Genomic DNA, 23,877 nt, shown 5'->3' with positions numbered 1-23,877 from the left:
TTCAAGGACCCGAGTCTGATCCCCAGTACCAAAAAAAAAAAAAAAAAATCATAGCCTCAACATAATCCTTTCCATACTGGCATTATGTATTTAATGGTATTTTATATTTAACCCAGGATGCTTTGACTGGCTTTGTTGGGCTTGGGATCTTCCAACTTCTTAAGATATTTACTGGGGATTGCCATAGCCATTTCAGGAAATTCTTAAGGGAGTCCATGAGCAAAAGAAAGAAGTTAAAAGCACTGCTCTGCAACTCACTGTTCACCTGTGAGATGACAATGGCTCTGTAGAACCAGGATATTCCCAAGCAAACGTCACCTACTTTGTGCATTATACTTGGAGTTCTTGGACACCTTTCTTTGGGCTTCTGGGTCTCCTTCAGCCATATTCACCAACCATACCATTGTTGCTGTGGGGGAAGACAAAAATTCATATTAGCACTAGAAATATAATGGGAAACTGCATGAACAGATAAGACAGTAATCCATTATCTCTCTGTGGGATCTTTGTAATGCTGCCTTAGCAGCCTTTAATCAGAAGTCATGCACACTAAAACCCATGGAAGATTCTCTTTGGTTTTAGTAGATTAAAAAACAACTCCGAAACAGAATGTCTGCTATTCACATTCACACTCTAGCTGTTACCATGAAACACCATTTGTTGTCCCTGAAAAGCAACCAGAAGGAAACTTCTTCAGGCCAGGGAGGGACCCTGAAATGGTCCCTAAGGGATCTCCTAAAGCAGTGGAAGCCTATTGATGGGAAGTGGTATTGGAATTAGATTCTAGGACAAACTGAGTCTCACAAAAGCCTCAGATGATGGTTATTATTCTATAGAAGCATGGAATAAATTTCCTTTGTTATGTCTAGCTTTTGGAACTTTTTTTTTTTTGGTACTGGAGATCAAAGTCAGGTCCCTGTGCTTGCGAGGCAGGCAGCAGCATCACTGAGCAACATCCCCAGCCCTGGAATATTTTAATAATGCTAAACTGTTCATACACAAAGTAAAAAAAGGTTAAATATGGGTTGGGGATGTAGCTCAATGGTGCCATGCCTGCCTCACAAGCACAAGATTTCGAGTTCGATCCCCCGTACTACACACACACACACACACACACACACACACACACACACACACACAGCAATAAACATGAAGAGGATAGTTAATTGGCTTCTTCTATGGTCTTTTTACAAGTCAAATATATATGTAAATATATACACAATTAAGAATGTAAATATTGGGCCGGGAATTTAGCTCAGCGGTTCGGTGGTGTGCCTCACAAGCGCAAGGACCCGAGTTCGATCCCCGGTACCAAAAAAAAAAAGAATGTAAATACTTTAAAATGATGTTTCTTTTATATATTATAACCAAAATAATAAAAAATGGTGTCATCTCTGTGGGTGGGAAATTTGATAACATCTAACAAAACTACATGTACATTAACCTTTGACACAGAAATAAAAACTTCTGGCTGTTTTGTTTCCCCTAATACTGGAGATAGAACCCAGGGAGGTTTTACCACTGAGCCTGTCCCTTTATATTTTTATTTTGAGACAGGGTCTTGCTAAATTGCCCAGGCTGGCCTCAAACTTGTGACTATCCTGCCTCAGCCTCCTGAGTAGCTCTCTTGCTTTTTATTACTATTCCTCTATAATTTCATCCATGCTTTTGAAGAACTTAAGGTTTCTTGAAGAATTTATGAAAGAACTAACAACTAAAGAAGCTAAAAACTCCATTACAGCCACACTTACTCATTCACCAGTCTTGTACTTTCTGAGGTCAAACAAGTTTCATTATACTATAATACATCTAATTAGAAGTCAATATAGGCCAGTCAGGCAATATACTATTTAAATCCAGATCCAATAAAGAGAAACAGAAGGACAACTACCGTGTACAATTTCTATAGCCACCCTAGTAATGAAGCAGCATGTAAGTGGTGCCTCAGTTTGCGAACTTAATTCTTCCCATGTTTCTGGCTGCAAACTAAATTGGTCATGAGCCAAATCAAATTTAATGGTTAGGTTCAATGTTTAAGATTTAAATTCTAGGTTTAAAAAAATCTGACTCAATAAAATCCCCAAGAGTGTTTCATGGAGCAGATTTATCTTGAATCTATCTGATCTACAGAGAGGTAAAGGACTGCACTATTTCCCCATATATGTTGATTTATCACTCATATATTTGAGAATGTCAAATGTTCTGTGATATTTATACAGACTTGGATGTTCTATTATGATAGATATGTTTAAAGTGTGTTCTAAATCCTTGTCCCTTATGGCACCCACATTTGCCATGGAGTGGAAGAGATCTTTCCTCCTCCTTGTTCAACCATGGGGACAGCACATCAGAGATGAGTTTTCTAACAGAGTCTAGACCTCAGGTCTTGCTGATCTCTTGTAAATCCAACCACCAGAACATGTCCTCAGCAGCTCATGGGGTCCAAGCTGGTGAGAGAAACAAGCAGCAAAGCCACCACCAAAGCAGCTGAGGCAATGACCCAGCTACCTGGGTTATAATGAGTGACATTTAAAAACAAACTCCCCACCACCCCCTTTGGCTTAGAACTAGGATTTATTTATTGATCTTTGTTTTATATCCCTTGGACACAGTAAGATGCTTGACAAAGGCTTGCTGAGTGAACAGAAGCAAACTATCTGGTAAGTGAAACATGACATTGTTCTATTTGCTTAAGAGAATCACTATTATACTTTCCATGTGTCTAAAAAGGCTTTTAAAAAATTTGTTATTCTGAAATAATTTCAGGTCCAAAGAAAAATTGTAAAAACAATACAAAAAATTTACATATACACTAAACCTTTAAAACTGAGTGTGGTGGTGCTTGCCTGTTATCCCAGCACTTGGGAGGCTGAGGCAGGAGGATTGCTGTGAGTTCGAGACCAGCCTGGCTTACATAGAGAGGCAGTCTCAAATACATAGTGAGACCCTGACTCAAAAAAGTAAAAAAAAAATCTTAAACATTTACACTCACATCCTTAACTGAAAAATTATATAAATTATAATTAAAAATAGACAAATAGATGGAGTATAAAGAGAATTTTAAGAGCTTAATCTCTAAATCCTGCTTCCCAGAGGTAAGCATTATTAATATATCTTCAATTTTTTTAATGGGTCACGGAGTATTTTAAATATACAGATATATTCATAAATACTGTCTTATTTTCTCCTATAGGTTATTACATGTACTGCCTTAAATTTCTTTTGTACTTTATATAGTCGTGGGCATTTAAAAAAATAACTGGACATATATAGAGCTATCCTTGTGTGTGTGTGTGTGTGTGTGTGTGTGTGTGTGTGTGTGGTGCTGGGGATTGTGAGGCTCAGGGCCTCACACATGCTAAACATATGCACTGTCACTGAGCTATATCCTCAACCCTACCCTATGCTTTTTAATAGCTGCACAGTTATCCATTATATGAATGTACCATAATTATTTAAAAGTGCCCCCTTCTGATGAACACTTAGGTAGCTAACAGTTTTCCCCTCATATATGCACTGCTACAGTGAACATCTTTCTATACTTTTACAAGTACATTCATTAGTATAAATTTCTAGCATTCAGTATTAACATTTCATGAAACATTTTGTATACACCAACATAAAATACGTAGGCTATAATTTCCAGGAATAACATGCAAGAAGTTCATACTCAGGTGTTCATTAAGAGGAAAATGCTGATGCCCAAGACTTCGTGGCTCTTTTCTGCCAATAAACACAGTGAGTACATGATAATCAGTTTATGCTGCAGAAACAGTAAAGGATCCTAGCATCCCAGACAATGGCTGTTCTAAAACTACCAGTTACAGACATGACCCTACAAATGACCTAAAATTGAGTTTATCAGAAAGATCAAGGTCACCTAACGTGTGCTCTCAGCTTTACCTCCTCACTCTGTCTGACTCTTTTGATTTTTCAGTCTCCCTTTTCCTTCAGTCCAGGTTTTCATCTGTCCATACCCAGCTCCTCTTCCTGAACCCTGAGAGTAATATCTACCTGCTCTGTATAGAACCTTTCACCATGAATTCCTAGGGTCTCCTCAAAGCCCTTTTTCACTGACTACTGGTCAGCCTTAGAAAATGACTAAATCTTTCCTTTCCTGGAAATAACCTTTCCTCAAACCTGGTCTCCTTTCAAGTTACTAGCTGCTCTGCCCATGGGACAGGAAGCTTCAAAGTAGTGGGTGGTACTCACTACACCTCTTCTGCACTAGCATTCCCAGTCTACACTGTCACATCCACTGCCAGCACCTGCAAAATACAGATAAAAACACAGTCCTCTCTTTCAACCATTATATCTGGTCCTATCATTGCACTGAAATTGATCTCTTGAATATTATTAATGATGCCTATCAGATTTAGTCTTTATTACCTTTGACTTCTTTATGGATATGAAAGACTTTCCTTGAAACTCTGCTTTTTCAATAATCCAAAAGAAAATAGGCAAAAACAAACAAAAAAACCCCAAAACCAAAAACTAAACTGAAGACTGAGAATATAGAAACTATAAGAACATACATCAAGCTGATAATGAGATTTAAGCTGGGTGTGGTGGCGCATCCCCGTAATCCAGCACTTGTGAAGCTAAGGTATGATGATAGTCACAAGTTTGATGCCAGGATAGGCTATACATAGTGAGTTCAAGGCCAGCCTGAATTGCGTGTTTCAAAAATTAAAAAACAAAAAACAAAAAAAGACTGTTATATTTATCTTTAACTTTTCCCTTTAAGGATAATGTATTAATGCATTGATTGTATAATTAAAAATTAATTTAAATATGGAAAAGAACATTACACCAAATGAAGTGATATACAAATCAAAAATCAAGTATGTATCTAAGAAATACATAAAAATGTTTAAATTATCTAAAAGCAATTAATAAACAAAAAAATGTGTGATTAGACGTTATTGTGCCTACTGGATCTCATACACATGTGTGCACACACATGCATCCAAGCTAGAAACAATGAAAGGGTAAGTGGAACCTTCATATTACAAAAAGGAGATGCAATTTGGCACCACTAGCTTTTCCAGTTTTCTGCTGTTCTCTTTAGTATTCTTTGTTTTCTTACCTTCTATATGAAAGGAGTTGGCCAAGCTCTTCCCTTGGCACTTCTACTACTTGTATTTGAATTATGTACTCAGTCGCAGGGCCTAACCACCCACCACCTGTATCTGATTCTTTGATTCTACCTCTCTGTTATCACCTTTGGTACTTCATTTCTGAACACTGCTGGAACTTACTTTTTTCTTTCTTTCAGGGGGTTAGGGTTTTTCCCACTCTTTTTTGGAGGTAATGGGGATTGAACCCAGGATCTTGCACATGCTAGGCAAGCGCTCTACTGCTGAGCTACACCATTGGCCCTTTTTACATTCTGAAACAGGGTCTTACTAAGTTGACCAGATTGGCCTCAAATTTGTCAAATTCCTGTCATAGCCTCCCAAGTAACTGGGATTGTGAGTGAACATTACCACATCTCACTCTCTCCTGCTGGAAATTTCTACCTGGACAGCCCACATATCTCACCAAATAAATTAGATGGCCACAGCTGTACACAAAACTAAACAGATCTCTAAACAAGATAAATTTCTTCTTCGTCACCTTACCTTCAGGTTTAAAATTTCTCTCCTTAGGTGCTAACAACTACTGATTCTATGAAACCTCTCAGCAAGTCCTTTCCCTGATGCCCATTGCCAATAGCACAGTTCAGGGGCTCAGTATTTTCCATCTACATTAAGCCAATATCCTCTTAGTGATGTTTAATATGCATCCAGTACCCACCCACCCCTGCAATTTGCCTTACACAATACTGCTGGCCTACTAAGATTGCTCTGATCACGTTACTCTTCTTCAAGAACCTTCTATGATTCGTTAGTGACCACTGAATAGCAAACAGATATCTGAACCAATCACTCAAAGATATCCCTTATCTTACCTTAATCTGCTTTTCCAAATTCATTTGTTAGTACTATGATCAGTATTTACTGAATGATTAGGAAGAGTAAGACGCTGAGACCAAAAAAAAAAAGGGCAACATATTCTGAAGAATAGTACAATTCCTGCAGTAAGCTATGGCAAGATTAGTATGTAGTGTTCTCATTCATTCATTCATTCATTTTTTGAAGCACTGGAGATTAAACCCAAAGCCTGGAGATTAAACCCAGAGCCTTTGCACTGACCTACACTCCTAGCCCTTCTTTTTTATTAAGACAGTGTCTCACTAAGTTGCCCAGGCTGGGCTTGAACTTATAACCTTCCTGCCTTAGCCACCCAGAGTGCTGAGCTACATACCCAACTTGCTCAATAATTGTTTTGTTTTTTTGTTTTTTTGGTACTGGGACTCGAAATCAGGGACTTGCGTTTGCCAGGTAGACACTGCACTGCTAAGCTACATACATTCCCGGCTCCCAATAATTCTTGACTAATATAATGGCTCCTTGAACTCTCGGTATTTCCTGTTTGCACTCATACTGAAAACTCTTGAACCAAGGGCATGTAATAACAGCAAGGAAAGATCTGCAGGACTCCATTGATAGTATATATTTAAGATGAGAGAAAGTGCCATGATAATGACCATAATTACGTGTTCGAGTTCCACAAATTCTAAGTTGATTCCTAATTTACCATCATTTTGAAATACTTACAGGAGTAAATGAGAGCCGGAAAGAGAGTTTCATTTCTCTCCTGAGCTGTTTCAACTAGCATTCGAAGTGGACCTTTTGGGCACAAAACAGCCACTAAATCTAGAAAGAAAAAAATAAAATATACATGGTAAATGTGTAAATCGATGTGTTAGGAAAGAATTAATCAAGGAACAAGATTTAAGGTTTATTGTTTTTATATAAAAAGGTACTGAATGAATATGAAACAACTGGTAGGTAAACAAACAGGGACAGGGCAACCTAAACAAAATAAAGTGTGATAAAAGATATATAAAAATTGTAATCTGGGTTTGACTGCTATTTGCTTGGTCTATGGTATATTATCACTGGATTCTGGCGGTGGGAACAGAGAATGAGTCAGTTTGAAGGAAGGAGGTAGAGGTAACAAGGCAGAACTATTCTAAAACACATGTCAATCTGTGATAAGCAGAAACAGGGAGTCATTTCTAAACTAAGCTCTAACTAGAAGCTTTACTCAAAGTATTTTTAAATATTTTAAAGTAGGAAGAGGAGAGAAGATATCCATCCTCTCCTTTTTAAAAATAGCATAAGGCTGAGGGTTTAACTCAGTGGTACAGTAGTTGCCTACCATATATGAGGCTCTGAGTTCAATTCCCAGAAGTGCAAGAAAAAACAAAAAAGTATACATATTACTTAAGAATACTTGAAATGAGGGCCACGGATTTAGCTCAGTAGTGCCTCTGCCTGCATCATAAGCACAAGGTCCTGAGCTTGATCCCTGGTACAAAAAAAAAAAGAATACTTGAAACAAGAGCACACTATCTATCTATCTATCTATCTATCTATCTATTTATTTATTTATTTAGAGACAGGGTCTCACTATGTAGTTGAGACTGACCTGGAACTCACCTAGGCTGGACTCAAACTCACAGTGATCCTCCTGCCTCAGCCTCCCGAGTGCTGGGATTACAGGGGTGCACCACCCCACCCAGCTGAGCACACTAATTTTAAACAGAAAAACAATCAATAATTCTCTGCATTTCTTTAGCTTCTAGTCCAATGCAACCACTCCATAAATATTCAGGTCTCAGAGTATATGTCCTGAAAACCGGCTTATTTTATAAAAATAGCAACAAAGAAGGAAGCAAACTGTCTAAATTATTCCCAATTTTACCATAATTTCCTTCTGTCAACTGCAATTTTTCTTACATTTTGTGACATGAAGATTCAGAATATAGAAAATAATTTTAGAAGCATACAACATGTGTACCTAAATTTGTAAAGGAAAATTTGATATTTTTGTTGACTTTACTGCATTAATGTTAAAAAAAAAAAAAAACTTCGTGTTTTCAGTGGTTATGTCTCTCTGTATTACCAAATAAAGAAAAGAAACGAGACTATAGTCACACACACGCACGCGCGCATGCACACCTAGATACCTCTACTCTCACCATTTTCACTTTGATTTGTCAGAATGACAAAAGTTAGCCTTGTTCTGAAATGATGAGATCTTCAGCTTGTTTAAAGGTTCCACAAGCTATAACTATTTTGGTTTTATAACACACTTTATCTTACAGAACTTCAAAGTGAAAAACTCATTTATTTTTAGAGCAATTAAAGTGAGTAAAACTTAATTTTGTTTTGAAATTTTAAGAACATTTATGACAAAACATCTTCAAACTTTGGAAAAATGAAGAATCACTACTCTAAATACTGGATACAAGACCCTTAAAAGAACTCAAGCTCTGAAGAGATAATCACTTGTATTATGTGTGGAAGAAGCAGAGGGCTGATGGTAGTGTAATACAGTGGAAAGAACACTGAACTTGGGCTTCAGATTCTAGATCAAACCATATAAAAGCCTGGGTGAATAACTTACATCTATAAATCTCCAGTTTCTTAATAGTAAAACATGGGTAATAACTGTCTTGCTTATTTCACAGGGTTACATAATTTTTAAAAAGCTAACATTTCCCATTAGATACTGTTATAAGCATCACAATTACTGAAATTTAGGGGCTGAGTAACTTGTCTGTGCTCCCAAAGCCAAAGAGTGAGACTAGTGGAAGAGTCTGTTTTAAACCCAGGTAGTCTGTGTCTCCAGATCTGCCGTTCCTAATCACAGATGATGGACTTTACAAACCATTACAAACTCTTTATGAAAGGCAGGCATAAAGAGTACGTGACTTCTATCAATTCAGACTAGTTGCTCAAATACTGAACAGAAATAGTTCAACTCTATTTCTGGACTTTTTCTTTGGAGAGGAAAAGGTTTTCTACTGCAGGTCATCAGACAATTTAATACATATTTGATCAGTGATAAAATAACAATCTCTAGAATACAAAGACTGCTGTCTGGCCTCTGAAGTTGGCTCTCTTTGCTTTCCTTTGGGGATACAGTACTTAGCTCTATGTGCTTCAGTTACTCACAGCAAGGGTCCATTCTGATTTTTCAGGACCCATGTTATATATGTAGTTAAAGAATCTGAGTCCCACATTATCCAAGTAACTTTAATATTAAAGGGGTAATTCCACTCAATCTGCTTTATGAAAAGTAAGTGACCTAATTTTGATTATAAAATGAATTAAGCATTTTATGTGTCAAGAACTCCACATATACAAAGTCAACACTCAAAAGTCAACAGCCTTCCTATACACGAATAACAGATTCATGGAGACAAATTAGAGAAACAATCCCTTTCACAATAGCATCCAAGAAAATGAAACACCTAGGAATCGACCTAATGAAGGAAGTAAAAGACCTCTACATTGAAAACCACAGTATTCTGAAAAAGGACACTGAAGAGGATTATCAGAAAATGGAAAGATATTCCTAGTTCTTTAGATAGGAAGAACCAATATGTGAAAATGGCCATACTTCCAAAATTGTTATACAGATTGAATGTAATCCCAAGCAAAATTCCAACAGCCTTTCTCACAGAATTAGAAAAAAGAATATTAAAATTCATTGGGAACCAGAAGAGACCAAGAATAGCAAAGGCAATTCTGGGCAACAGAGGCAAAGCAGGGGATATCACAATCCCTGACTTGAAATTATATTACAAAGCTACTGTGATAAAAACAGCAAGGTACTGGCAAAAGAACAGACCTGAGGATCAATGGAACCGACTAGCACATTCACAAACAACTCCAGAAACACTCAACCACCTTATCTTTGACAAAGGAACGAAACATCTTCACTGGGAGAAAGATAGCCTCTTTAATAAATGGTGTTAGCAAAACTGGCTCTCCACATGCCAAAGACTGAAACTAGACCCCTATTTTTCACCATGCACTAACCTAAAATTGAAATGGATCAAAGATCTAAATATTAAAACAGAAACACTACACCAGCTGGAAAAGAGACTAGGTAGAATACTTGACATAGAAGGAGGCAAAGATTTCATGAGCAAAACCCAGACCACACAGAAAATACTACAAAGAATCAATTGGAACCTCATCTTATTAAACAGCTTTTGCACAGGAAGAGAAACCACCAACAGGGTGAAGAGACAACTCACAGAGTAGGAAAAAATTGTTACCAGCTATTCAGATAAAGGACTTGTGTTGTTATGGAAGGAATCGGTAAGTGATTATTTTACTTCCATTCTGCTGTCTCTGTACCACCTACCAATTCCTTCCGTAGAAGTATGAAAAAGTGTTCAACATCAGTGGTAATTCATAAAATGGAAATTAAAACAATGCTGAGATTCCATCTTACTCCAGAAAGAATGGCTGCTACCAAGAAATCAACCAATAACAAATGCCGGAGAGGCTGTGGGGGCAAAAGGAACCCTTCTCCACTGGGAGTGTAGATGGTGGGTTGGTAGGCTGGTGCAATCACTGTGGAGATTTCTCAAAAAAGTAAAACCAGAGGTCCCACCTGACCCAGCTATACCTCTTCTTGGTATCTTCCCGAAAGAATTGAAAGCATCATATCACAGCAATATATGCACACCTATGTTTATAGCAGCACAGTTTGTAATAGCTAAATGTTGCAAACAACCCAACTGCCTATCAGCAGATGAGTGGATAAAGATGTGTGTTTGTTTTAAAGCAATGGAGTACTACTCTGCCACAAAGAAGGGGAGCTTCAGACATTTATAGCTAAATAGATGGACCTTGAGACCATACTCTTAAATGAAATAAACTGGACGCACATGTTAAAAAAAAAAAAAGGAACTCCAACAGTGCTTTCTAACATATATTCAATTCACTGAACTCTTTTTTTCTTCTTCTTGGTACTGGGGACTGAACCAAAGACCTTTGCATTGAGCTACATCCCTAGCCCCTTTCTTATTTCCTTCCTTCCTCCTTAAATTTTTAAAAATTTTAAGACAGGATTCTCAGTAAGTCACTGGGGTTAAACTTATGATCTTCCTGCCTCAGTCTCCCAGAATACTAGGATTATAGGCATGTGACACCATGCCCAGCCTCAACTCACTGAACTCTTTAACTCTGAAGCACTGTTCCTAATTTACAAATGAGGAAATGAAGCTCAAAGAGCTGGAGACATGTTATTAAGATCATGAAAACTATTGGTAGCAAAGTGTTTTCCCCTTGGGTACTGGGGCTCAGATGCAGGGTCTCATGCATGCTAAGAAAGGAGGTTTTAGGTCTAAATCTCCCGACCAGAAGTCCATGGCTCCTCCAACTAACCCACTGCTGAGTTAAAATGGGAATAGTAGTAAGACATTGTAATGAACTCATCCTCAGGAGCTGGTGGTATGGAGGTGTGGCTATGGTACAGCATTTGTCTAGCATGGGCAAAGTCCTGGGTTCAATCTAAGCCAAAGAACTAGAAGAGGAAGGAAAATACCAATGAAGCATTTCTGTGATGAGTAAGTGTCAGCCTTGGATTTTACCATATACTGAAATCACAGCCAAGATGAGCCATGCAGTCCACTCGGGGAGGTACTTGATGAATACCAGGGCCATGAGGGCACTGATCATAATGAGATATGCCTGCTGCAGTCGAAGAGGACCTTTCCAGTGAATGGAAATCATTCCTACCACACCAAAATTCCAGATCAGGAGTGCAACTGTAATGTAGTCCATGGCAACATTATAGGTTTTAAACACTTCCCTGAAAAAAAAACAGATTTAAAAAGATTTATGTGTCATAATTCTTACCAAGACACTGTTCAGAACTACATTCCCAAATACGAGATATTCAAATGCCACCTTCACATTTGTACCACGTTCTATATTAACACTTTTCTTCCCCCCACATTAAGTTTATTGATACATTTAAAGCAAACAATAGTTATATTTATCATTGGGATCTTGCACCTTTACATGATATGTCTTGGTTCTTATATTTTTTCCCCATACCCCTTTAACAGTTTTCTTTAAATTCACTTTTTCCTCAAGTGGAGCTTACTTTTCTTTGCTTTTGCAGTTATTGGGGATTAAACCCAGGACTTCATGCATACTAGGTAAACACTCTACCCTCAGGCTATTCTCCCAGTCCTTTTTGAGACAGGATCTCACTAAGTTGCCCAAGATAGCTTTGAACCTATGATCCTCCTGTCTCAGCCTCCCAAGCAATTGGAGTTAAAGACAGTGCCACCACACTGAAGAAATTTAACTTGTAGGGCTGGGGACTTAGCTCAGTGGTTCTGCTGCCTGCCTCGCAAGTGCAAGGTCCAGGGTTTGATCCCCAATACCAAAAAATAACATAAATAAGATAAACACGTACCTATAAATTTCATAGCTACAACATAAATTTTTTTTCACACGATGAAATTTAGTACATTCATTAGAAAATGTGTATTTTTAAAATATACACACACACACAGTACACAGCATGTCATACTATTGGGAAAAAATGACATTTATAAGAAATAGTGTATAGAAGGGAGAGCAAAAGATTGACATACTAATTCCTGAAAGATGACAAGACTTATCTTCAGTCTTATGTCTTTTATTTCCATTTATATGTGTGGATGTATTTTATGAGGGGGTGTCCTGGGGAGCAAGCCCAGAATGTCGTGTAAGCTAGGCAGCTGTATTTTTTTTGCGGTGCTAGGGATTGAACCCTTGCATACACTAATCTAACCCTCTACTACTGAACTATACTCCCCACTTACTCCCCCCGCCCAGTCTGGGTATAGAATCTAGAGCCTTGTGCATACGAGGCAAATACTCTACCACTGAGCTACATTCCCAGCACCTACTTTTCTTTTTTCTTCAAACAATGAATGCTTAACATTTGTATAATGGCCAGGTGTGGTGGTGCATGCCTATAATCCCAGCACTCGGGAGGCTGAGGCAGGAGGATTGCTGTGAGTTCGAGACCAGCCTGGGCTACATAGTGAGTTCCAGTTCAGTCTCAACTACATAGTGAGACTCAAAAAACAAAACAACAACAACAACAACAAAAAACATGTGTATAATGAAGAAAAATAGTATTTATATTTTAGGGAAAATATTCACCATTTAAAAAGAAAGACTGCGACTGGAAGATGTCCTGGGTAACTGAAGAGAAAGTAGTGCAAACTTTTTTAAGTGCAAACTTTGGATTAAGGGGCCATCCAAGAAGATTCTTCCCCTCACTTTGAAATTGCAAAATAAATGCTGAAATTTCTAAATAATGTTGCTATGTGTACTAAACATTTCCAATATACTAGCACTCGAACAAAATGAAACAAACTAATATCAGTCTTTAAAATTTACACCAACCATGAATAAGATAAAATTCAGAAAAGATTCCATGAAAAATGTTTCCTCAAAATATACCCCCAAAAAAGAAAAGTTTCCTTTCCTACTCCCAGTTTTCCTTTAGAGGAAAGTACTACTTATTAATTTCCCCTGTATCTTTTCAGAGTCTAGGAAAATATATAAATATACATATTTTGGGGGGAGTTTCTTGGGGGGAATACCGGGGATTGAACTTGGGACCTTGCACTTGCAAGGCAGGCAGCAGCACCACTGAGCTAAATCACCAGCCCTTATACCTACTTTTTTATTAGACACTAAATGAGAGCATATTATATTTACTATTCTATAACATTTTTTTCTTTTAACAATACTTAGGAAGAACTTTCCACACTAGCACATTATAGTTGCCTCATTCTTTTTAATAGCTGCGCTTCATGGATATAGCAATTTAGTTTTAAATCAGTTTAGACTGAGTTTGTTCTTTCCCTAATTGAAACAGTGCTATCTATTTCTATAAATTACTGAGTTCAAGTAATATTTTTAATGGCTGGGCCAAACAACTTATTTTGGGGGATACTGGGTTTTGAACGTAGGGCCTTTACAGTGAGCTATATCCCCATCCCTTTTTTAGTTTTTATTGTGAAGCAGAATCTTGTTAAATTGCCCAGGATAGGCTCAAACTTATAATCCTCCTGTCTCAGTCTCCCGTAGAGTGCTGGGATTACAGGCCTATGCTACAACATCTGGCTACCAAATTGCTCTTAATAAAAGTATATCAATAGGTGAGATGTTTCTTTCTCTATATTTTTTACAGTTAAGGTATTACCAAACTATTTGATCTTCGTTAACTTAATGTGTAGCTTTAACTGTAATTCATCTTATAAGGAAGATGTGCCAAGTTTTCACACATTTAAGAGTAATTTGTGTGTTTATCTTAGCTATCTTTTTTTTTTCTTTTTTCTTCATATCCTTGGTCTATTTTTCTGTTAGGCTATAGGCCATGAAGAGGTTCTTTATATATAAATTAGCCTTCGTGTAACAGGAGAAAATATAGTTAGTAGTTTGTCATTCATCCTTTGATTTTGTTCATGGTATGCTTTAGATTTTTCATCCATTTGGAATTCATTCTGTTATAGAGATAAAGGAATCTAAAATTTTATTTCCAGTGGACTATTCAATTATTCCCATACCAATTAGTAATAATCCATCAAAAGCCTACTAATGCTGTCATCTTTAACATAAAACTAAATTCCATTATAAATCTGAGCATTTTTTCTAGACTTTCTAATCTTTTCCACTGATCATCTATTCATGATGAGGGTACCGCTATTTTTATTTATTTTTTGTGGTACTGAGGCTTGAACTTTGGGACTTTATACTGAGCTACATCCCTAGCCCTTTTTATTTTGAGACAGTGTTTCATTGAATTGTCCAGTTTGGGCTCAAACTTGCAATCTTCCTGCCTCAGTGCCCAGAGCACTGGCATTACAGCAGTGTTACAACCACACCCAGCTTAGGTATAACTGTGTTAATATTGTAGTTTTATAATTTCTTATGAGGTAAGCCTAGGACCTTTACATTATTTTAATTTCCAGAAACCTACTAGATATTCTCATTTATTTTTCCATTATAAACTAAGTGTCCTCTTGTCCAGATTAAAAATAAATTCAATCTAGAATTAAAATTAAATCCTATTAAAAAAAAGAAAAAAAATCTTAAATAAATATTTTTAGTGGGTCTATATCAAATTTTAAAATAAAATCAACATCTTACAATATTGAACCTTACTATGTAACCTAGTACAATTTTCCATTTGTTTAAATCTTTAAGCCATTCAGAAGCATTTAAAAATTTCTTGTAACATCTTGCACAATGATTATTGAATCCATAGGGGTGTTGTTTTGTGTGTGTGTGTGTATATGTGGCTATCATAAAGGATTTTTCCTTTCATTAGGTTTTTTAACCTAGTTGCTTATGTGAACATATTGATATGCATTTACAAATGCTGTATTCAGGGCCAGGGATTTAGCAAAGCACCACACCTGCCTTGCAAGCACAAGGTCCTGAGTTCAATCCTCAGTACCTAAATAAATAAAATAAATGTTGTATTTATTCAATTGTCTTACCAAATTTATGTAGTGATTCTATTTTTGGTTAGTTCTGCTGCCAAGTTATCTCCAAATATTGATAACTTAATCTTTTCCAAATTAAATAGCTCATTACTCTCTCCTTTCCAGAGCAAAAATAGACAATAGTGTAGCAAAAGAAACTACCTTCTTGTTTCTGACTTTAATATACAAGCTTCTAGTTTCCATATGAGGATGACAATGGCTTTGAGAATGAGATCTATTCATTTTATCATGTGAGAGAAGTAACCATCCACAGTATTTGTTTTATTAAGGAATCTGATTGGGAAGAAGTGCTAAATCTTACCAGGTGCCTTTTAGCTTGTTCAGAAATGATGATCTACTAATGTGGTGACTTATACTGAAATTTCGTAATAACAAATCAGACTTTAATTCTGTAGACAAACTCTAGTTGGTTGTAATGTATTACTTTTAATGTATTCCAGCATTCTATTTGTTAATATTTATTCTTTTTGCATCAATAAATAGGATTAGGGTAGAGATTTAGCTCAGTGGTTCTGCCACCTGCCTCACAAGCACAAGGACCCGAGTTCGATCCCCAGTACCAAAAAGAAAGAAAGAAAGAAGGATTGGTCTATAGTTTTCTTTTTCTTAATAACTTACAGGGTTGGGCCAGAAATTTAGCTCAGTGGCGCCACACCTGCCTCATAAGTACAAGTCCCGAGTTTGCTCCCTGGTGCAGGGGAGTAGAAGGGGGACAATTTATAGAGTTTTGGTTATCACTCTTATGCTGGCTTCATCAAATGAATCTGGGATGTGCATGGTGGAACGTGGCTACTCAGAGGCTGAGGCAGGAGGATATCAAGTTTGGGCCTAGCCTCAGCAACTTAGCAAGATCCCATCTCACTAATAACAATAATAATCACAATCATCACCATCAATGTCATAACAATCTGTAAGCTTTTCTTCTTTATCTATGTTCTGTGATAGTTGAAACACTGTTAGAGCTATCTACTCCTTAAAGATTTAGTAAAAATCCCTACGAAATCATTTGGGCCTCTACTATTATTGATACTGGTGGAGGTGCAGTGTCTGATTTATTTCACTTAACATTACTGTCTCAAAGTGCATTCATTTTTCTACAAATGATTTACATTTATCTTTTTTATGGCAGAGTGGTAGTCCATCACATTTATTAGTTTTACTGCCTTTTTTCCTTCTGAGGAAGGACAGGCTGGTAAATCTCTGAGCCTAACTATCCTCCTTAATAGAATAGCTCCACTGTTATTTCACATGTGAAAATTTCACATAAGATTTGATAAAAACAGAAAAGTTTAAAAATCAATTCATGCTTATGTACATTTTTACAACTCTTTAAAACACTCTGATTCACATATTTTTTTTTTGAGATAGGGTCTTGCGCTAATTCAGGCTGGCCTTAAATTCACTATGTAGCCCAGGCTGGCCTCGAATCCATGGCAATCCTCCTGCCTCAACTTCCCAAGTGCTGGGATTACAGGTATGCACCACCATGCCCAGCTGAGAATGTCCCTATAAATAATTCATCTTTTATATACCAAATATGAGAGTTATATGGAAACAATTGTAACTTAAGACTAATTCATCAATAAGGGACATAGCTTTCAAAACAGTTATGGAGCCCAAACACAGTTTAAATAGAGACTAAAATTTTCAGCACTTACCCTAAGTAAATGAATGAAAAAAAGAACAGCAACAATAGAGATGAAACAATAAGCCAGGCATGGATGACCTAAAAAGAAAACATTTTAATATAATCAATAGATTAGCTTAGTTACTTTACATAGTAATACTGGATTGATCTCTACCAAGGCAAAAGGACAAATTAATTTGATGTTTTAATACGCATGCTTTTTTTTAACTAGTGAAGAAACATACATTTATCCAGTTATCAATCAGTAATCTATATTATATTTCCTTTGCAAATGTCTCTGTTTAGGTTTTCTAGACTATCATGTTTGTAAATGCTCTTTATATTGTAAAAATATCAGCCTTTGCTTGTAATGATTGTAAACAGTATTTCTAATTAGATTGATCATTTATGTTATGATTTCCTGAATTATTACCTGAATTCAAAGCCTCTACTGATGATGATTAAATAGCATCCCCCTTTCCTAGAACATGTGGCAGTGGACAGACAGTTTTCATCTTGCAAAAATTGCTCAAAAGCTTTCTCATATTAAAAGCTGGGAAAGACAAGAGCCCTTCCTCAGTACACAACAAGGAGTATCTCCTCGAAACTCAACTCTCCAGACAGAAATCATGTGATCTAAGTTTCATCTGTAGAAAATGATATCCAATAACAAACTATCTTTTCTGTTGCTACTTCTGTAAGGATCATTTAGTCTTTTCTAGCTTCTTGTGCTTTTTGCAGGCATTGCACAATCAACCACAGATATGAGAAGTCCTCGGGGTTAATTTCCAAACAGGTCTTGGCAAGCTTCTGAATTTCGGACTCAAAGCTTCTTTACTTTACCCTAGGAGTCAAGGAAAACAAATTCTTTCTATAAAACTGCCTATGCTTGCTAAGACGTGAACATTAAAAAACGAAATACAAATGGAAAAGTGTGAAATGTGGCTATGAACACTTTAGACTGTGAAATTCAGCATAACTAAAGGATACATAGACCTTACCCAGAACATACTAAGACAGGTTTTAGATATGACAGAGTAAGCATATTCCAGCCTGTCTCTCCCACCAACTACAACTACAAAACCTGGAGAGAAAGCGTGCTGCAGATAACCAGACTATGAAGAGCAGAGACACAGATGGCCTGGGGAATAAGAAGTACCACCAAATTAGCAATGAATTTATCACTTTTTTCTCCATTCAGGCCCACCTTTTTCCACCTGAACTCAACACTACCTGGATGGGCATTAGTAAGTCAGTGGGGCTGCAGACGTCTAGTGGCCTAAGGAGCAGAAATGGGTCTCCCAACACCCAGAAAGCTGTGAAATCCTTTTTCTTCCCTTTTTTCTAATCTCTCATGCCTAGCTCTCACACAATGCTAGGCAGCAGTAATTAGGACACAGAAGCACACAATTCAGAGGGAGGAGAACCTTTCTTTCTGATTGGAGGAGCTGTAGTCCTCAAAAAGTGGGCAAGTAGCCCTTGCTTTGCTTCTCTCTCAGACCTCCCAACTCCTGGCCCTCACACTAGGAAAACACAGCCCAGCTTTCTGGCTCAAGGAATACAAGAAAGAAACTCAAAGAAGCACAAAAGTACCAGGGAGGTCACAGAAAAGGAGAATTCAAAAGAGAAACCTTTCTAAGCTGTTCATGAACTCATAGGCCTCTTCCAAGGTGACCATGTGTACATTTGAACCTTGTCAAAAAAGAGCAATAAGTTCGATCCCTGGCATACAAACAACTAGAAAATCAGGCCAGGGATTTAGCTCAGTGATGCCATCGCCTGCCTTGCAAGCCCAAGGTCCCTAGTTCAATCTCCTATACCAAAAAACAAAACAAAACAAACAACTAGAAAATTTCAATTTACATGAAAAAAGACTCAATAAACACCAATGTTAAAATGACACAGGTGTTAGAATTGTTTTCTTAGCCAGGCATGGTGGCACACGCCTGTAATCCCAGCACTAGGGAGGCTGAAGCAGGAGGATCACTGAGTTCGAGACCAGCCTGGGCTACATAGTGAGTTCCAGATCAGTCTCAACTACATAGTGAGACCCTGTCTCAAAAAACTTAAAAAAAAAAGAACTGTTTTCTTGCTCGGTATTTAGTGCAGTGGTTCTCCTGCCTGCTTCGCAAGCACAAGGAAGAGTTCAATCCCCAGTACCAAAATAAAAGAATTGTTTTCTTTTTTTTTTTTTTTTTCAGTTGTAAATACTGGAGTTTTTCAATGTAATCTACCAATTTGCAATTTTTTTCTTTTGCTATCAGAATTCTAAGTTTTTAAAGCAACTATTATAAAAATCCTTCAAGAAATAAAGGTAGCTAGGCTTGGTGGCACACACCTGTAATCCCAGCACTCCAGAGGCTAAGGCAGGTGGATCGCTGTGAGTTCGAGACCTGCCTGGGCTACATAGTGAGTTCCAGGTCAGTCTCAACTACATAGTGAGAACCTGTCTCAAAAAAAAAGAAATAAAGAAATAAAGGTAAATATTTGAAATGAAAGGAAATACACAAGTCATGGGAATGGGGAGTAAAGAACCAAATGGAAATGTTAGAGTTAAAATACAGTAACAATTTTTAAAAAGTTGATTGGATGAGCTCAGTAGCAAAGTGCAGAGGACAAGGGAAGTCAGTGAACCTGATGCTAGATCAATAGAAATTACTCAAATAGAATAATAGCAAGAATGAAGATTGATAAATGAATAAACAGAGTGCCTCAGAGAGCTGCAGAACAATAGTTCAGGTTAAGTATGCCTGAAAACACTTGGGACCAGAACTGTTTCATATTTCAGAGATTCTTGGACTTTGGAATATCTGCATTGACTATAAGTTGAAGATCTAACCAAAGAAGTCCAATATTTGAAATGTTCTGGTTTTGGCACTAAAAGCTCCCCAATGGGAGTTGGAGATGTCGCTCAGTGGCAGAGTGTGTGCTTAGCAAGTCCAAGGCCCTGAGTTCAACCTCCAGAACCACACTTTCCCAACAAGTTTCAAATATGGCCCTCAAAAAGCTTCTCAGCGGAGACAGAGGAGTGCCCTTCACATTTGGTGCACAGAAGTGCTTGCAAAATTTCTTCATAAAGCATGATTTGGATCTTATAGATCAGATCATCAGGTAGTTGAACAAAGATAATGAATTTTTTGCAAAGAGGCAGCTGGTCACTCTGATTTTTGCACCCAATTATTTGACAATGCAGGTGTCATGATGAGTGTGCATAAAACATTAATGTGCTCCTTTCAGATTTTAAAGCTTGCAGAGAAAAAGAAGCTGAATGCCACAAGACCCATAACACCTCCAAGGGTTGGACCAGGCCTGAACCCATCCATTCAGAAAGTTTCAAATTATAGAAACAATATTGTTCTATGAGTGACCAATTATGCTTTCTTTGGCTTACATTCTTCATTCTGCAATGAAGCAAGGCATATAAATCAAAACAAAGGAAGTTGCTGCCCACCAGTTTATTCAGAGCTCACAGTATCTATAATTTTTTAAACTGAGATCTGTTAAAAAAAAAAGAAATCTGTTTCAACAGATGACCATGTACAATACCATGTGGTGAAAATGTATTCAGACTTATTAAATGACAAACATTAAATCTTCTCAGTTATCTATTTATCAGCATAATACACACAGGAAAACTGTTGATGGCATACTGAATAGATTTTAATGAATAAATTGCTCTGGAAAGCACAAAAAAAACCCACAAAAACCACTTTGGGGGCCGGGGATTTAGCTCAGCGGTTCGGTGGCCTGCCTTGCAAGCGCAAGGACCCAAGTTCAATCCCCGGTATCATAAAAAAAACAAACCACTTTGAGCTGAGTGTGGCACGAGTATATAGTCCTAGCTTATTCAAAATGGCTGAGACAGGAGGACTGCTTGAGCCCATAAGTTTAGGACTTGCCTAGGCAATATGGAGAGACTAAAAGACATAAACCAGGGCCAGGATTTAGCTCAGTGGTTCTGCTGCCTGCCTCAAACCAGTATGCAAGTTCGATACCCACTACCCCTCCCAAAAAAAGAAATAAAAATCAGAGATCAAGAATCTCAGTGAAGCTGGGCGTGGTGGCACATGCCTATAATCCCAGCACTCGGAGGCTGAGGCAGGAGGATTACTGTGAGTTTGAGACCAGCCTGGGCTACACAGTGAGTTCCAGGTCAGTCTCAACTAGTGAGACCCTGTCTCAAAAAAAACAAAACAAAACAAAAAGAATCTCAGTGAACACCAAACTGGAAAAACAAATTCACAGTCACATAATTAAACTCCTGAAAACTGAAGAAAACCTCCAAACTGAACAGAAAAAAAAAAAGACATTACTTAGAGGAGAAAGATTTAAATGTGATTTTCATCTGAAATAATCTTGACTTTAAAATGCTGAAAGAAAAGAACCAAGATATAACTCTATGACTGGTAACTATCTTTTAGTAGTAAAGGTGAAGTAAAATCACTCTAGGAGGAAGGCAGGCTAAGAGAAACTGAAGCCAGCAAACTTGCTCTAAAAGAGCAACTTAGAGAAGTTATTCAGACAGAGGGCAAATAATGCTGAAGAAAATCAAGAATATCAAGGATGAAGAAGGCCAGGGATGAGCTCAGTGACACTGTATCTGCCTGGTCAAGTACAAGGTCCTGAGTTCGATCCCGGGTACCAAAAAAAAAAGAGAATGAAGTAACAACAAAAAAAGGTTAATAGATTATTTTCCTCTTAATGTGTTCTTTCAAATCACTCCTTTTATTTTTAGGTATAAGGGATTGAACCCAGAGCTTCACTCATGCTAAGTTAGTACTTTACCACTGAGCTACACTCCCAGCCCTTAATATATTCCTCAAAATATGTTTGATGGTTGAATGAAAATTGTAACATTGACCAATGGGCAACTTTTTTTTTTTTTTGGAGAGGATGATCTCAATATGTTGCCTAGGCTGGTCTTGAACTATCCTCCTGCCTCAGCCTCCCAAGTACCTGGGATTACAGTGTGTGCCACCATGCCTGTTTTCTGATGACTTTTTAATATATGTAGATTTACTTTTTTCTTTTTTTTTGGTACTGGAGATCAAACTTGGAACCTTGGCTTGCCAGGCAGGTGTGGTGCCACTGAGCTAAATCCCAGGAGCAATATATGTAGATTTAATAAAAGTCAACAGTTGTGTAAAGAAAGGATGGTAAAGAGATGTACAGAATGGTAGGGTTCTTACATTTCACTTAAACTTGTAACATACTGATTCTAAGTAGACCATGAAGAGTTAAAATAGATATTCTGAAAAAATTCTATAACTAAAGAAATTGGATTTATAGCTTGCAATAATCCAAAACTGGAAATTTTAGGCAGTTAACAAAGTTTACCAAATGTTTAAAGAAATGGCAGCAGTCTCTCCTAGAAAACATAATTAGAAGGGAACACACATTTCTCAACCTATTCTATGAAACCACTATTACCCTGTATTGATTTAGATAAAAAATGTTCTCCAGTCCAGGCTGGGGATGTAGCTAGTGGCACTGTGCTTGACTGGCAAGCACAAGGTCCTGAGTTCGATCCCCAGTACCGGGAAAAAATTTTTTTCCAAGATTCTCATACACAGGCTTTTTGGAAGATGACTGGATTATGGGGTCTCTGCAGCTCACTTGTTGTTAGGAGGCAGAGTCTGGTAGGAAGAGGGTCACTGGGGGTGTGACCTGGAAGGGTGTATTTCCCTACCCAGATCCTCCCTCCCTTCCTTCTCTGCTTTCTGGCTGCTAACAAGTGAGTAGTGTTCCTCCACCCCAACACTTCTACCACACCTTTCTACCTTGGAGCCAGTCAATTATGGACTAAAAAATGTGAGCCAAAATAAGCCTCTTCTCCTTTTAAGATGTGGTGTTAGGTATTATATTTTGTCCCTATAATGAGGAAAGCAACTAAGGCACTTTGATAACAGAACTATTCAAAGACAGTATGAGAAAATTACATCTGTGTCTTGAATACAGATGCAAAATCCTCAACAAAATGTTTGCAAATTTAGAGCCGGGGATTTAGCTCAGCGGTTCGGTGGCCTGCCTTGCAAGCGCAAGGACCCGAGTTCAATCCCCGGTACCAAAAACAAAAAACAAACAAAAAAAAAATGTTTGCAAATTGAACCCAGCAAAGTATAAAAAGAATGAACCGTGTCAAATGGGATTTATCCTGAGAATGCAAGGCTCATGCACAGAAGTATATTCCTATAATCACAAGACTCTGGGACCCAAATTTGAGTTTAGCCTGGGGAAATTAGTGAGACTCTGTCTCAAAATAAAGAATAAAAAAGGCTGGTTAAACCGGGCATGGTGGCGCATGCGTGTAATCCCAGCACTCAGGAGGCTAAAGCAGGAGGATCGCTGTAATCTCGAGAACAGCCTGGGCTACACAGTGAGTTCCAGGTCAGTCTCAACTACACAGTGAGACCCTGTCTCAAAAAAAAAAAAAAAAAAAAAAAAAAAAAAAAACGGCTGGTTAAGTGCAATGGCCCTGAGTTCAATCCTTAGTATCACCACTACAATTAAAAAACAAAAAACAAAAAACAAAAAGTTTATTTACAGTCTAGAGAGAAAAAAGCCTCCACATAATCCTGTCAACTGATAAAAGCACTTGATGAAATTTATCACCTATTAATACTAAGACCCTAGGAATACTCAACATCATACATAATGATTAAATACTTTCTCCTAAGACAAGCAGCAATACAAGTATGTCTATACTCATCATTTATTCAAGACAGTACTAGGAGTTGTAGCCTACAAGGCCTCTTTGGGACATGCCTTTCCTAGCACTGATTACATATTTCATTTTGATCATTAATTCTTTATG

The 23,877-nt window shown here is 37.5% G+C and overlaps 1 protein-coding gene across 3 annotated transcripts in view; it reads right to left on the bottom strand.

The window, feature by feature from the left end:
• Window positions 1-23,877, bottom strand: part of Psen1 (presenilin 1) — a 70,028-nt gene that overhangs the window by 8,633 nt on the left and 37,518 nt on the right. For all 3 annotated transcript variants that reach the window (XM_010645426.3, XM_010645429.3, XM_010645427.3), the window contains exons 5-8: window positions 17,095-17,162; window positions 11,507-11,727; window positions 6,663-6,761; window positions 323-409 (exon numbers count right to left, since the gene is read on the bottom strand). In XM_010645426.3, coding sequence (XP_010643728.1) covers window positions 323-409; window positions 6,663-6,761; window positions 11,507-11,727; window positions 17,095-17,162 — 475 coding nt within the window. The remainder of the gene's footprint in view (window positions 1-322; window positions 410-6,662; window positions 6,762-11,506; window positions 11,728-17,094; window positions 17,163-23,877) is intronic.

Source organism: Fukomys damarensis, unplaced genomic scaffold (assembly GCF_012274545.1).
Source record: "Fukomys damarensis isolate Sample0158 unplaced genomic scaffold, DMR_v1.0_HiC HiC_scaffold_21, whole genome shotgun sequence".
NCBI lineage: Eukaryota > Metazoa > Chordata > Mammalia > Rodentia > Bathyergidae > Fukomys > Fukomys damarensis.
Note: the sequence above shows the minus strand (reverse complement) of the source record. Positions and strands in the feature narration are given on the sequence as shown.